General features: G+C 41.5%; 1 protein-coding gene and 1 non-coding gene across 2 annotated transcripts; both read right to left on the bottom strand.

Annotated features, from left to right (window-relative positions):
- Positions 1-292: 292 nt before the first annotated feature.
- Positions 293-3435, bottom strand: RPL30 (ribosomal protein L30). The gene is made up of 4 exons (XM_052651968.1): positions 3384-3435; positions 2853-2998; positions 1143-1273; positions 293-399 (listed from the first exon to the last, which is right to left on the bottom strand). The coding sequence occupies exons 1-4, from the start codon at positions 3402-3404 to the stop codon at positions 350-352; spliced, it is 348 nt and encodes a 115-aa protein (XP_052507928.1). The 5' UTR covers positions 3405-3435; the 3' UTR covers positions 293-349.
- On the bottom strand, positions 580-712 carry LOC128059708 (small nucleolar RNA SNORA72). Its single transcript, XR_008200632.1, has one exon. It is a non-coding gene; the product is annotated as a small nucleolar RNA SNORA72 (small nucleolar RNA).
- Positions 3436-14991: the final 11556 nt, after the last annotated feature.

Raw genomic sequence — 14991 nt, 5'->3', positions numbered from 1 at the left:
TTAAGCCTGTGTGCCTAACCGCCACTAAGACCCAATGCAGCTAAATAAACATTTTAAAAAATGACAGCAATATCCTGGGACTGAAATTATTAAAACTAAGTATTAAAAATCAAGTACTGGAAAGGAATTCAGTGCATTCCCTTTACAAAAACAGGGAAAGTGAAACTGGGATACTGGGCCCTTAACCCACAAGTTTTACCACTGTATCTTGATGCCCCATCCTCACTAATCTAGCTTCAGGCAAGTATACTGGGACAAGAAGAAATAAAAGTAAATAAATAACTGCAACGAATACAGTGTTTTTAAAACAAGCTCTGGCCAGTTTTATTAAAGAAAAATTGTACATGATTTACTTTTCACCAGTCTGTTCTGGCATGCTTCTAATAATATCAGAATCACCTAAAAAATAAAACACAGTAATTTTTACAACTTATTTAGTGGCAACTGGTAATCATCAAACTAGCAATGGTTATCTTCAAAAGTTATCACACTAGCTGTGCTACCATTTCTCAAGGTTGATCAGATACCTAGAGTCACAGACATTTCCCACACAAGATGTGTCATGTAAATCAGACTTGGGTATATCACCAGCATTTATAAAACCAGACCTAGGCAAAGAACTAGGTCTGGGGACACATGCATGGTCTTAATATAGCGAATGTTTAGCCTGCCCTGATTATTAAAAAAATCAGAACAGCGAGAATATTCGCAGTAGCTTCATGAATTAGAAATTCTTAAGTTCAAAACATGATGTGTATTTGTAGGCCCTTTTTTCCCCCCTCAATCTAATTTTATCCATCTATTCTCAGGCAGCCAGTAAGGACTGCTTTCTTCTACTGTTTCACCTGATTATTCTCCCCCTTTATAATTTCACCTTTTGCCAAGGCCCTAAGACATAATTTCTTAGGTGCGGTATGAAATTAAATTCATGATCTCAAAGTAAAAAGAATTTCATTTATAACAAAGATAATTATGTATTGACATTCACTACTAACTCTCCATGACATAAGCCTGCAGGATATCCCTTGCTATATGCAAATTCTCAGTAACTGAACTTAGGAACCAAAGACATTTGTATAGGAAGAAACCCTTGTATTATATCATAAAGGAAAAAGACTTATTTTATGACTGAAAAAGCATACCTGGATCAATGATAGCCAGTGTGCATACTCTGTAGTATTTTCCACATGCTGTGCCCAATTCAATATTATTGCCACTGTAGTGATGGACACCAGTTTTGGCCAACATGGCGTAATACTCTATTTCAGATTTCCTTTGGGAATTAAAAAAAAAAAAAAAGGGCAAATAAATACCATACCAACTGACACAGATTAAATGTTACTTCTCTCATTAGTTCCAATGTTCTAAGACCTTCAAACAGTAAGCCATTTATTATTCTTAAAAATATCATATTCATTATCCAACACCAACCATCCTTTGGATCCTCTACAGTATATATTTGTGCTCATGGAAAAAGAGGGTACAGAATAAAATCATCATCTGCTTAGCATTTACTACCTGCCAGACACTTTACCGAATTCCCACAATGTCTAAGCCATTTCTATCACCCTCTGGTGCTCTGAGTCCTAGATGGAGAGTAATAGAACAGGTATACCTCAGATACTGCAGATTCCTTCCAGACCATTGCAATAAATCAAATATTGCAATAAAGCTAGCCACAGGAATTTGTTAATTTCCAAGTGCATATGAAAGTTGTTTAACCCATTATGTAGCCTCTAAGTGTTCAACAGCATTATGTCTAAAAAAGAACCCCAATGTACATACATAAATTAAAATATTTTATTGCAAAAAAAAAAACCCCAACCATCACGTGAACCTTCAGGGAATTGTAGCAATAACATCAAAGATCACAAATTATAACAACAAAGAAAAAGTCAGCACCTACAGACTTATACAATGCAAGGTTGCCACAAACCTTCAATCTGTATTAAAAACAAAGAGCAACTATGAAGTGAAGAAAAGCTAAATGCAATAAAATAACAACAGGCATGCCATAGCCTTGCACTTGCCCAATTAACATTTTTTGTGACCACCAAGTAGGTAGAGAGCCATCAAGAAGCTTGTTAAAAATGCATCAGGCCCCAATCCAGATCCATTAAATCTGAACTTGCATTTAAACCAAATTACTTGAGACTGTATGTACATTCATGCTGAAAGGCACTGCTCTAATAGGTAAGTGTGAACTGTTTCAAGTAAGACCAAAGTTTTGGGATGAGATGCAAGAGAGCTCTCCAGTCTTTGTCCATTTGGTACAGACACCCTGTATGAAATGCTGTGAGGTTATGCATTACCATAGAAAATCACAGGCACAGGGCTGAAAATATGGTTGATACTCTGCACGGTCCAACTAGAACTTATGTACACCTCATAAGATCAGTTTCAAAACAGTGAATCAGGCAAAAACTGGGTGAACTGGGGGCGTGTAGATCCACAGGCCAGCCTGAACTCTTCTATCTTAGCTTCTCTATACTACAAGTAATTCATAAAATGAAGTTCCTTTAAAACACCTCAAAGTAGAAAGAACAAGCAAAAAAAGGCAGGACATAAGGAAAAGCCACTTACGTTTCTGCACTACCCTCAAACTTTGCCCTTCTTTGATTTCTGTCACACATTTCTCCTAAGGAGAACCACATAGGAGAGACTATGAAGGGGCGAAAAATCAAGAGCCAAACACAACAGAAACCCTTAAATTATCCTGCAAATGTGTCCCTGTAATACAAATTCTACCTGACATCCAGTTCATGCTACCCAGATGCAAGCTCACTCTCCTGGATACTCACTCAGGACGAACTTACAGTGGAAGACACACACCCCCAGGTTCTTTCAATTACCTCAAGGCTGGGCAGTTGTTGGCGAGGATGACCAGTTTCGCTTTGCCTTGTCTGATCATTTTCAGAGTCTGTTTGTACCCCAGCACGTACTTTCCACTTTTCATAACCAGCTGGAGCCTAGAGTTGATCGACTCCAGTGACTTCTTCTACAAAGCAAACATTTAATACGAACTTGAAGGCCTTGTTTGTAACCACTCATAACTGGATCCAGGGACTTCCCTGGTAGTCCAGTGGTTGTCTCCCCCGCTTCCAAGCAGGGAGCACGGGTTCCATCCCTAGAAAGGGCACTAAGATCTCGCAAGCCTCGGCCAAAAAACACCACAGTGGATCCAGTTTCCTGGAACCAGAGCCCCTTAATAAATCTCCGAAGTAGAGGGTTCCAAAGCACTGAGAAGGCCTCTCGGGTTCTTTCTGGAAGCCTCCAAGGCCAGCGGGAACGCTGTCCGCCCAGAGAGCTCAAAACTGCCCGCCCCGGCCAAGACTCATCTCTCCACGTGAAATAGGCTTCCGGCCCTGGCCTGCTTCACTCACCGTCTTCTTTGCGGCCACCATCTTCCTGCCTTAGATGCGGGACGCCCCCAACCTAGAACACAGAGGACAGGACAGGAAGTTTACGATCTGAAGTTCCAAACCGGCAACTCCCTGGGCACCGCGCGCTGCCAAAACCTCGGCCCGGAGGAGCCCACTCACCAAGAGCAGCCGCCAAGATGGCCGGGGAGCGAGAAAGGAAAGAATTCCCACAATGCCAAGCTCTTCACGGCGGGGCGGGGCGCCGTCACGCCGAGACCGGAAGCGGAAGCAAATGTCCAGCGGAAGGGGCGGGACACGAAGAGGCGGGCCCGTGCTGGTTACTCTGGCTGCTCAGTGGTGTTCGGCTTTTTGCGACTGTAGCCCGTCAGGCTCCTCCGTGGAGATTCTCCAAGCAAGAATACTGGCGTGGGTTGCCATTTCCTTCTGCAGGGGCTCTTCTGACTCAGAAGTCGAACCCAAATCTGCATTACAGGCAGATTTTTTTTTTTTTAGCCGCTGGAGCCACCAGGTTTTGCAGCCGAGTGGTCTGAAGTCTCCCCTTGCTGCTCTGAAGCGGAGCGCTGCGGAACTCAGGGAAGTGGAGCAGGACGGGAGTTAGAGAAGCCGACTGAGAGTGAAGGGGAAGGGGCACTGGGAAGAGGCGGCGTCTGGACCTCGGCCTCAGTGCCACAGAGCGCACCTCTGCCCGAAGCCCCGGCTCTTAGGAGACGCGGGGAGGACCCAGGTGCGCCTGAGCTCCTGGGACTATCCTCTGCCGCTGGCTCCCTTGAACTCACGTCTTCTGTAGCGTGTAAGCCGAATTTTCGGAGACAGCGATAGAACAGGTCTAACTAAAAATATTTTTGTTGTGAACGTTGGATATTGATTAAAAAAAAAAAAAAGTCCAGTGACGAATCACTCAGAATATTAGGCACAGGAAGTCTCACCACCACACATGCAAGCAAAAAGAAAAAAAAAGAAGGTAAAAATCAGACAAATAAGTAAGCTGTCATCATGTGTCAACTTTTAGGAGTCTGTCCTAAACAGGCAGTCACTCGTGCCCAAAGACATATGAGAATAGGGCTATTTGTTTCAGCATTAGTTTAAATAGCAAAACAAAAATGGAAACATCAGATGTTCATTATTCTTAACAAATATATGTGTTTGCATGTGCAGAAAAGTCATGGGACTTCCCTGGTAGTCCAGTGGTTAAGAATCCACCCTGCAGTGCAGGGGACACTGGTTGGATCCCTGGTTGGGAAAACGGATCCCACCTGCCACAGGGCAACTAAGCCCAGGCACCACAACTAGAGAGCCTGCACAGCGAAAGGAAGACACAGTCTAGGACAACAAAATAAATAAAATAATCTTAAAAAGAAAGAAAGAAAATCCAAATCTTGGGAATTGCCTGGTGGTCCAGTAGTTAGGACTCTACGCTTCCACTGCAGGGACACAGGTTTCATCCCTAGTCAGAGGACTAAGTCCACATGCTGAATAGCCAAAAAAAGGAAAATTCAAGTCTGGAAAGTTAATCATTGAAACATATCTTTGGATGAGAGATGAGCAGAGTAGGTGGTGAAAAAAGAACATTTAATTGTACTTTATATGTCTCAGCATTGTTTGAATTAAGCATTCATTGTTATGTAAAGAGCTCATTTTTAATAAAATAGTGGTTGATTTAAATAAATCTTATGAAACTTCACTTATTTCTTAAAGCAGTAATTTTCAAAGTATGGCTTCCAGATGACCAGATTCAGAATCACTTTGATTCCCAGGTGTGTGAAGAAATCCTTGGATGTGGGGCCTGGAAATCTGAGCTTAATAAGCAACCTCTTTGATTTTTTTTTGTTTTATGTATTTATTTGACTGCATTGGGTCTTAATTGTGGCACGTGGTATCTTTCATTGGGGTGCCTGGACTCTAGTTGTGGCTCGGGGTTAGTTGCCCTGTGGCATGTGGGATCTTAGTTTCCCTACCAGGGATCAAACGCGCATCCCCTGCACTGCAAGGTGGATTCTTAACCACTGGGCCACCAAGGAAATCCCTCCATGGTTCTTAGAAATACTGAAATTTGAGAAGTAAGAATGAAATAGCCCAGTTGGTTTTGAGGAGTGCATGCTTAGATAAAGACATTAATGGTGCCTTACACTTTTATAACAAGCTCTGTACTTTGAATGTTTTTTAATATCTACTTTTCCTCACAGTAATCAGCATAAATATTACCCCCATTTTAGAAAGTAGATGATTGAAACACTTGAGGTGACTTTTCTGATGCTTTTCATTTGATCATACCAAGTTTTTGGTCCTTAATATATGTCCTAACAATACTTTTTTGGTGTGTAATGTCCTCACTATATTTTAAAGGAAGATCTTAGTTGCTTTCTCACAGGGATCTTACCATGGTTTTATACTGGAAGCCAGGGATGTCTAAAGCACTCATTCATTCATACACTGATATATATGAATCATGACCACAAAATGTTTGAGAATTTTACCCACAGAATCCTAACTGATCTTGTTATATCTCTTTGGAGATAGGTTTAGGTTCTTGCTGCTTCTGTTTAATACCTGCAAGACTTGGGTCCAACTGTCTAACTTCTAAGCTTCAGTTTCTTTATCCAAAAGCTAGAATGATAATCTCTACCTCGTGGTGGTGTGAGGATCACAGTAAACGTAACGGTGTATGAATCGCCTAGCACAGGGCCATGTACAGTGGATGTTAGCTTTCTTCCTCAATCCCACTCCTGTCTCCCCAACCTCCCCACCACACACACCCAAAGTCATTCACTGCATTGTGAAACCCAAACACTTGTGGAAGAAACACTTGCCATGCAAGAATGACAGTCAAATCCTTCGGCTTGTGAAGATTTCATAACTATTTCCACACTTGTATTTATTAGTGCTGGAGTCGGCAAGCTTTTTCTGTAAAGAGCCAAATAATAATAAAGATTTTAGACCCGGGCTGTATGGTCTCTGTGGCAACTACTCAACTCTGCTGATGCAGCACAAGAGCAGTTAGACACAGTATGTAAATGGATGAGCATGGCTGTGTTCCAATAAATCCTTCTTTACAAAGTCAGGATTTGGCCTGCACGCCATAGTTCGTTGACCCCTGTGTTGGAAGATTACTTTTATTTAATTAAAATAGCTACTTTAAGTCATCCCTTTTCTAAAGAGATTAATATATTTTATGGTGCCGCCTGCAGTGGAAGCCCAGAGTCTTAACCGCTGGACCACGAGGGAAGTCCCTGCAACTTTCAAATTGCTGAATAAATGTAAATAAAATCCTAAAATAAATGTAGATAAATAGATGGAGTAAAAAATAAAATAAAATAAATAGATGGAGTAAATGCAGCAAGTGAAAATCACTCAGTCGTGTCTGACTCTTTGCGACCCCATGGACTATACAGTCTATGGAATTCTCCAGGCCAGAATACTGGAGTGGGTAGCCTTTCCCTTCTCCAGGCGATCTTCCCAACCCGGGGATCGAACCCAGGTCTCCTGCATTGTAGGCAGATTCTTTACCAGCTGAGCCACATGAAAGCCCAAATGCAGCAAAGAGTTAATAATTGTTGAATTTAAAGTGGAAGATAAATGAGTATTCATTATACTATTCAACTTTTTGTGAGTTTGAAAATCTTCATACCAAGAAGTAAAAATACAGTGTATCTTTTACACTTACATCACATCTCATTTTGGAATAATGACATTTAAATATTCAGGGTTATCATTTCAGATTACTATAGAGATGGGCTTCCCAGGTGGCACTAGTGGTAAAGAACCCGCCTGCCAATGCAGGTAGATGTATGAGACGCGGGTTCCATCCCTGGGTTGGGAAGATCCCCTGGAGAAGCATGGTAATCCACAGGACCTGGTGGGCTAAAGTCCATAGCGTCGCAAAGAGTCAGACACAACTGAAGCAACTTAGCACACATGCATGTGTTTTTATATATTCTTTTTAATTGAAGGATAATTGCTTTACAGAATTTTGTTGTTTTCTGTCAAACCTCAACATGAATCAGCCATAGGTATACATATATCCCCTCCTTTTTGAACCTCCCTCCTATCTCCTGCCCCATCCTGCCCCTGTAGGTTGATACAGAGCCCCTGTTTGAGGCTGAGCCATACAGCAAATTCCTGTTGGCTATCTATTTTACATATGGTAATGCAAGTTTCTCAGAGAAGACAATGGCATCCCACTCCAGTACTCTTGCCTGGAAAATCCCCTGGACGGAGGAGCCTGGTAGGCTGCAGTCCATGGGGTTTCGAAGAGTCGGACATGACTGAGCGACTTCACTTTCACTTTTCACTTTCATGCATTGGAAAAGGAAATGGCAACCCACTCCAGTGTTCTTGCCTGGAGAATCCCAGGGATGAGGGAGCCTGGTGGGCTGCCGTCTATGGGGTCACATAGAGTCGGACACGACTGAAGGAACTTAGCAGCAGCAGCAGTGCAAGTTTCTATGTTACTCTTTTCATACACCTCACCCCCTCCTCTCCTCTCCCCATGTCCGTAAGTCTAGTTTCTAGTTCTGTTTCTCCATTGCTGCTCTGTAAATAAATTCTTCAGTACCATTTTTCTAGATTCTGTATATATGCATTAGAATACAATATTTATCTTTATCTGAATTACCACTCTGTATAATAGGTTCCAGTTTCATCCACCTCATTAGAACTGACTCAAAGGCTTTCCTTTTATGGCTTTTATGGCTGAATAATATTCCATTGTGTATTTGTGCCACAACTTCTTTATCTATTCATCTGTCAGTGGACATCCAGGTTGCTTCCATGTTCTAGCTATTGTAAATAGTGCTGCAGTGAATAATGGGATGCATGTGTGTTTTTCAATTTTGGTTTCCTCAGGGTATATGCCTAAGAGTGGGATTGCTGGGTCATATGGTGGTTTTATTCCTAGTTTTTAAGAAATCTCCGAACTACCTTCCACAGTGGCTGTATCAATTTACATTCCCACCAACAGGGCAAGAGCTTTCCCTTTTCTCCACACCCTCTCCAACTTTTATTGTTTGTAGACTTTTTGATGCTGGCTGTTCTGACTGGTGTGAGGTGATATCTCATTGTAGTTTTGATTTTCACTTCTCTAATGCGTGCAATGCATGCATCGCAAAGAGTTTTGAGAGTGGTCACTGAAGCTCACTGGTCAGAAGTTTAACAGCTCCACTGCATTGCCAAAGAAACCATGTGTTCAACTGAAATATGGCTGACTAATAAAAAGCAATGAGGGCTTCCCAGGTGGTCCAGTGGTTAAGATCTGCCTTGCACTTCAGGAAATGGGTTTGAGGTATACAGGTATTCATCAAACTATTCAACCATTTGTGAGTTTGAAAATCTTCATACCCAAAAGTCGAGGAATGTGTATGTTTCAAGAAAGGACTTTGTGGACTTCCCTGGTGACAGGGGCAGTGGACAGAAATCTACTTGCCAATGTAGGGGACACAGGTTCGATCCCTGGTCTGGGAAGATTCCACATGCTTCGGAGCAACTAAGCCCATGTGTTCACAACTACTGAAGCCAGCATGCCTACAGCCTGTGCTCCATAACTCCACAAGAGAAGTCACTGCAGCGAGGAGCCCTCACATAGCAACTAGAGAAAACCCATGAGAAAAAGCAATGAAGACCTGGTACAGCCAAAAATCAATAAATAAAAATAAATTTTAAAAAAATAAAGGACTTTGCCATCCAGACTTTATTATTCCTGGATGCTAGTCTGAAGCATTTCAGAGTGATCTAGAAGGAATACCAACAGGTCAACGTGACAGGACAGGCTCTCTAGTTCTCCTTCACCAAAATCGCCGCTCCAAGTTTCTGACAATTCTCCAGGCACCTGCGTTATTGTGCTTCTGGTTTTCACTCGGTGTGAGAATGAAAAGTGACAGCCTGCATTCCCTGTTAGAGCAAATACTAACAAGTTCATCTGATATTCACTGGTTCAGTACACTGGCCCATCCCCTTATTGTGAAGCAGTTAAACCTATCATGTTCATTACATCAACTATTACTTATTCATTGTCCAGATTAGGAAGGAGCTGGTTGGTTACTTGGAATTCTACTTGTCTAACTCAACCTTCATATTCTTCAGTCATCGTAGGTGTTAAAAATGCTCAGAAATATAGCAGGGAGAGGGAGGGACAGTGAATCCAAGTGAAAAGACCCCGTAAACTCTGTGAATGTTGACGGCCTTTCAACTAACTAAACACATATACACTGATACATGAATTCTGAACCTACAGGGGACAAGAAGGAATGAATCCTTACATATTCCTCTCTACCATTTCTGCCTCCACAATCATGAAGAATCCAAAATAATTTCTTCTATACCCACTCCCATTCAGACTGGGAATACTCCAGACTGCACTGGATTAAAAATAGACCAGAGAAACACTTTCTCCTATTTTCTTAAAAATCACTTGTCCATTTCTCAAAAAGCATATGCTTTTTGTACTCTTGGATACAAAGAAGTCAGAGCACTTTATTCATTATTTTACTGTGGAAGAGTGACACTTTTGGAAAGTAGATTGGTGTCTATATAGGCTTACTTGGAGAAGGAAATGGCAACCCACTCCAGTATTCTTGCCTGGAGAATCCCGTGGACGGAGGAGCCTGGTGGGCTACAGTCCAGGGGTTGCAAAGAGTCGGACACGACTGAGCGACTTCACTTCACTTGTATTTCTTAGAGTCAGTTGTTGAAATTTTAGTAGAAATGGAATTCCTGTCTAAATGTTCACAAAAGTATGACACTTTACATTTTATTTTTAATAATTTGAAAAGTCTGCCATTTGGGACCTCCCTGGAGGTGGGGGGGAGTTGGGGGGGTGGGGGGTGTTGTCCAGTGGTTAAAATTCCATGATTCCATTGCTGGAGAACTAAGATCCCTGGTTAGGGGACTAAGATCCCAAGTGCTGAATTGCTCAGCCAAAAAAATATAAATTTTTTCTTAGATTTAAAAAAGAAAAGTCTGCCATGTACTGTTATCCTTAATAAAGCTGTAATGTATAGGCTAAGACATCAATTTTTGTTTGTTTGTTTTGCTTTTAACTAGAACTTAACTTAATTCTGTAACACCACGTCAGGCTGATCAGAAAATGTCACTGATTAACTAATGGAGTAAAAGAGAACAAATGCAATTTTGTGACAACATCAAAACATGAGTATGTCTAGGAAAAAGGGTAAAAGGAGTCCTTGAAGGTAAGAAGATTCATGAACTATACCTCCAAGATATAACACCTTTAAAATCACAGTATCAGTTATGATTCAGTATTATCAAGAAAAGACTGAAGGAATAAGAATGAGTGTGGTCTGTGAGAGGGAAGGTAGTAGGCATTGTATCTCAGACTAGATACTTATTTGTAAGCAATAAAAACAAGTTAGCTCAGTTAAGCAGAAATGTGTTTTGTAGTCTACCAAATGAACAAGACCCCATCTAGGAATACTGGTTATGAGGAAACCACACTATTGATTAGTCATTAATTCAGAGCAAACCACAGGAAAGCATCCCTTCAAAAGTCCTTTATTTTGACTATAACCGAGGGCCATCCCATCATTCTACAGGTTTACCTTCTTCTGGATGATGAGATATAATGAAAGACCAATAAATCACATAGAAATTAACCTATTACCTTACTTGTTTTGTGGTAAAGTGAGTTTTTGAAAAGATATGATACTAAATAGTGTCTTGATGGATGTGTGATGTCCCTAAATTGATGATGCTGTTAGAGGCATGATGAGCAGGAAATGCAAACCTAATCCAGTATCTATTACAATAATGATTCTCCACTGTCCCCAAAGAGGTCGAGTCACTCTTCCATGAAGAAGATCTTAAACAGGAAGCATAGCATTTCAGAGGCTTACAGTTGGTCACTCTTGCTGCTGCTGAATTAGGCACTCAGTCAGGTAAACCATGGTAAGTGGTCTGAGCCCAAACATGGTTTCTATCCCTGTCATTTTATCCCTGAGCCCACTGAGCAGGCATGGGGATGGCCCATGAGAAAGACTTCCTAACATATACAAGGCACTTGGTGGCTCAGATTATTGTTCACTTGATTATAAAATGCTTCCTCTGAAGGAAATGGCTTGACTAACAAATTAACTCTGAGGAAAAGTAGGATACCCAAGTCTACTCCTAAAAAGATACTTAATAGGCTCCGTAAGCCCTGGTTACTCCAATACTTTGGCCACCTAATGCGAAGAGTTGACTCATTTGAAAAGCCCCTGATGCTGGGAAAGATTGAAGGCAGGAGGAGAAGGGGACGACAGAGGATGAGATGGTTGGATGGCATCGCCGACTCAATGGACATGAGTTTAGGTAAACTCTGGGAGTTGGTGATGGACAGGGAGGCCTGGCGTGCTGTGGTCCATGGGGTGGTAGAGTCGAATACAACTGAGCAACTGAACTGAACTGAAACCCTGGTTTAGCATGAAAGCATTAATACTCAAGTTATGTATTTATGTTTAATCTGTGAGTTATTGCATCTCTCTCTCTCTCTTTTTTTATTTCTTTGGCTGCAGGGCATATGAGATGTTAGTTCCCTGACCAGGGACTGAACTCATACCCTCTGCAGTGTAAGTTTGGAGTCTTAACTACTGGACCAGCAGGGAGGTCTCTTGCACCTCTTTTTGTGACAGTGGAGTTTTGAAATTTTTCATTATCTAAATAAAATTAAATGTGACTTAAAAAAAAAAAAAAGAATCATCTGAAGTGGGAAGAATCATCTGAAGTCAGCTATGACCTGACTTGTACCCCTATGCCAAAGTCTTATTTCAACCTAACCCACACTGTGACTCAATCTGGAGTTAGGGTTTTCAGGAGTTAATTAAGGTTAAATGGGGTCATAAGGTTGGGACCCTAATCTGATCTAACTTAATGAGAAGAGGAAGATCTATCCCCTAACCCCTCTTATGAACACACAGTGAGAAGGCTGCAATGCACAAGGTGGAAAGAAATCGAATAGGCCAGGATCTTGGTCTTAGACTTCCTAGGTTCCAGAAATGTGAGAAATAAGTATTTTTTTAAACCACCCAGTTTATGGTGTTTTGTTACGGCAGCCCAATCTAGTACAGGGCCTGATAACATTATATAGCACACAAATATTTCCTAAATCTAGGCCTATTCCACATTCCTCTCTGCTAAACTTCCTGGTACCAATCCTGTAATTATCTTCTTAACAATCAGCTCACAAATCCCTTCAAGGGAAGAAGAGACTGGGTATCTATGAAGAAATACATTTGACAACATTACAAATATAGATTGTGATTCTTCTCCTTCCTTCTGTCCCATGGGCACAGTAACCCCAGACAGAAGGAAGGAGAAGAATCATAATCTATATTTGTAATGTTGTCAAATGTATTTCTTCATAGATACCCAGTCTCTTCTTCCCTTGAAGGGATTTGTGAGCTGATTGTTAGGTGGTCAAGGTGTTAATGAGGCTTGCACTGCAGAAGGGCGACAGAGATGAAGATGGAGAAAGAGAAAAGAGAGAGGGACCAGGAGAAGGGAGGATGGGAATGAAGGGAGGGAGGAGGGAAACATCTCTAAACATATGCTGAAGACCATGGCTATGTATCCTATGACTCATATAGGGAAACACGACACATTTCAGGCAATTTGAGCATCAAATAAGTAAAGATGATGTTATGGGCCGAATCATGGCCTCCTCCCAGTTCATATGTTTAAGCCCTACCCTCCTACACCTTGTAATGTGGCAATATTTGGAGCTACTGTCTTTAAAGAGGTAAGTAAGGTAAAATGATGTCAATTCAATATGACTGGTGTCTTTATAAGGTTATTGGGACACAGAAACAAATGGCAGGAAGACCATGTGAAGGTACTGCCATCGACAAGCCAAGGACACAGGCCTTCAGAAGAAACCAACCCTGCTGATGCCTTTATTTCAGACTTCCAGCCTCAGAACTGGGAGGAAACAGATTTCTGTTGTTTAAGGCACACAATTTGGTACTTTGTTAAGGCAGCTGTAGCAAATTTAACACAGATGGTAACATAGCTCACTGAATAATGTAAAAATAAATATTTATTTATTTATTGCTATAAATAAATGAATAATAAGTGGAGGGAAAGGGAAAGTGCTTCCTTAGAGTAGCATAATGAGAAATTAGGAAATTACAAAAATCACCATTTAATAATCATAGTTGTAATTGATCCAAGCAAGACTATTATTGCATGCTAAAAGTAGCAGATAAAAGTTTGATGAGATAAAGGATACTTAGTGTTAAACTCTCTTCCCATATATTCAGTTCAGTTCAGTTCAGTGGCTCAGTTGTGTCTGACTCTTTGCGACCCCATGAACTGCAGCACGCCAGGCCTCCCTGTCCATCACCAACTCCCGGAGTCCACCCAAACCCATGTCCATTGAGTCGGTGAGGCCATCCAACCATCTCATCCTCTGTCGTCCCCTTCTCCTCCTGCCTTCAATCTTTCCCAGCATCGGGGCCTTTTCAAATGAGTCGGCTCTTCGCATCAGATGGCCAAAGTATTGGAGTTTCAGCTTCAACATCAGTCCTTCCAATGAACACCCAGGACTGATCTCTAGGATGGACTGGTTGGATCTCCTTGCAGTCCAAGGGACTCTCAAGAGTCTTCTCCAACACCACAGTACAAAAGCATCAATTCTTTGGCGCTCAGCTTTGTTTATAGTCCAACTCTCACATCCATACACAACCAAGGGAAAAACCATAGCCTTGACTAGACAGACCTTTGTTGGCAAAGTAATGTCTCTGCTTTTTAATATGCTATCTAGGTTGGTCATAACTTTCCTTCCAAGGAGTAAGCGTCTTTTAATTTCATGGCTGCAATCACCATCTGCAGTGATTTTGGAGCCCAGAAAAACAAAGTCAGCCACTGTTTCCACTGTTTCCCCATCTATTTGCTATGACGTGATGGGACCAGATGCCATGATCTTCGTTTTCTGAATGTTGAGCTTTAAGCCAACTGTTTCACTCTCCTCTTTCACTTTCGTCAAGAGGCTCTTTAGTTCTTCACTTTCTGCCATAAGGGTGGTGTCATCTGCATATCTGAGGTTATTGATATTTCTCCCGGCAATCTTGATTCCAGCTTGTGCTTCCTTCAGCCCAGCATTTCTCATGATGTACTCTGCATATAAGTTAAATAAGCAGGGTGACAATATACAGCATTGATGTACTCCTTTTCCTGTTTGGAACCAGTCTGTTGTTCCATGTCCAGTTCTAACTGTTGCTTCCTGACCTGCATACAGGTTTCTCAAGAGGCAGGTCAGGTGGTACTAAGTGTAAAATAGTAACATTTCAGTGGAGAAACCTGGCAGACACTACCTTAACTAACTGATCAAAGTTAACATCACCAATAGGGCAAATTGATATTATGGGCCTGTTGATACGAATCCACAGACAACAGTATTCCAGCCAAACTGCATAAACCGAAAACAATCATGAGGAAACATCAGACAAGCTGGAACTGAGACACCTACAAAATAAATGGCTTATTTTCTGGAAAAAAAAAAAATCAAGGTCACGAAAGACAAAGACTGAAAAACTAGTTTGCTTTAGTTCGCAGTCCATGGGGTCGCAAAGAGTCCGACAGGACTGAGCGACTGAACAACGAAGTCCTGGGTTGGACACTTGAC

The sequence above is a fragment of the Budorcas taxicolor genome, chromosome 14 (assembly GCF_023091745.1).
Source record: "Budorcas taxicolor isolate Tak-1 chromosome 14, Takin1.1, whole genome shotgun sequence".
In the NCBI taxonomy this organism is placed as follows: Eukaryota; Metazoa; Chordata; class Mammalia; order Artiodactyla; family Bovidae; genus Budorcas; species Budorcas taxicolor.
This window is presented reverse-complemented; position numbering and strand designations above follow the sequence as displayed.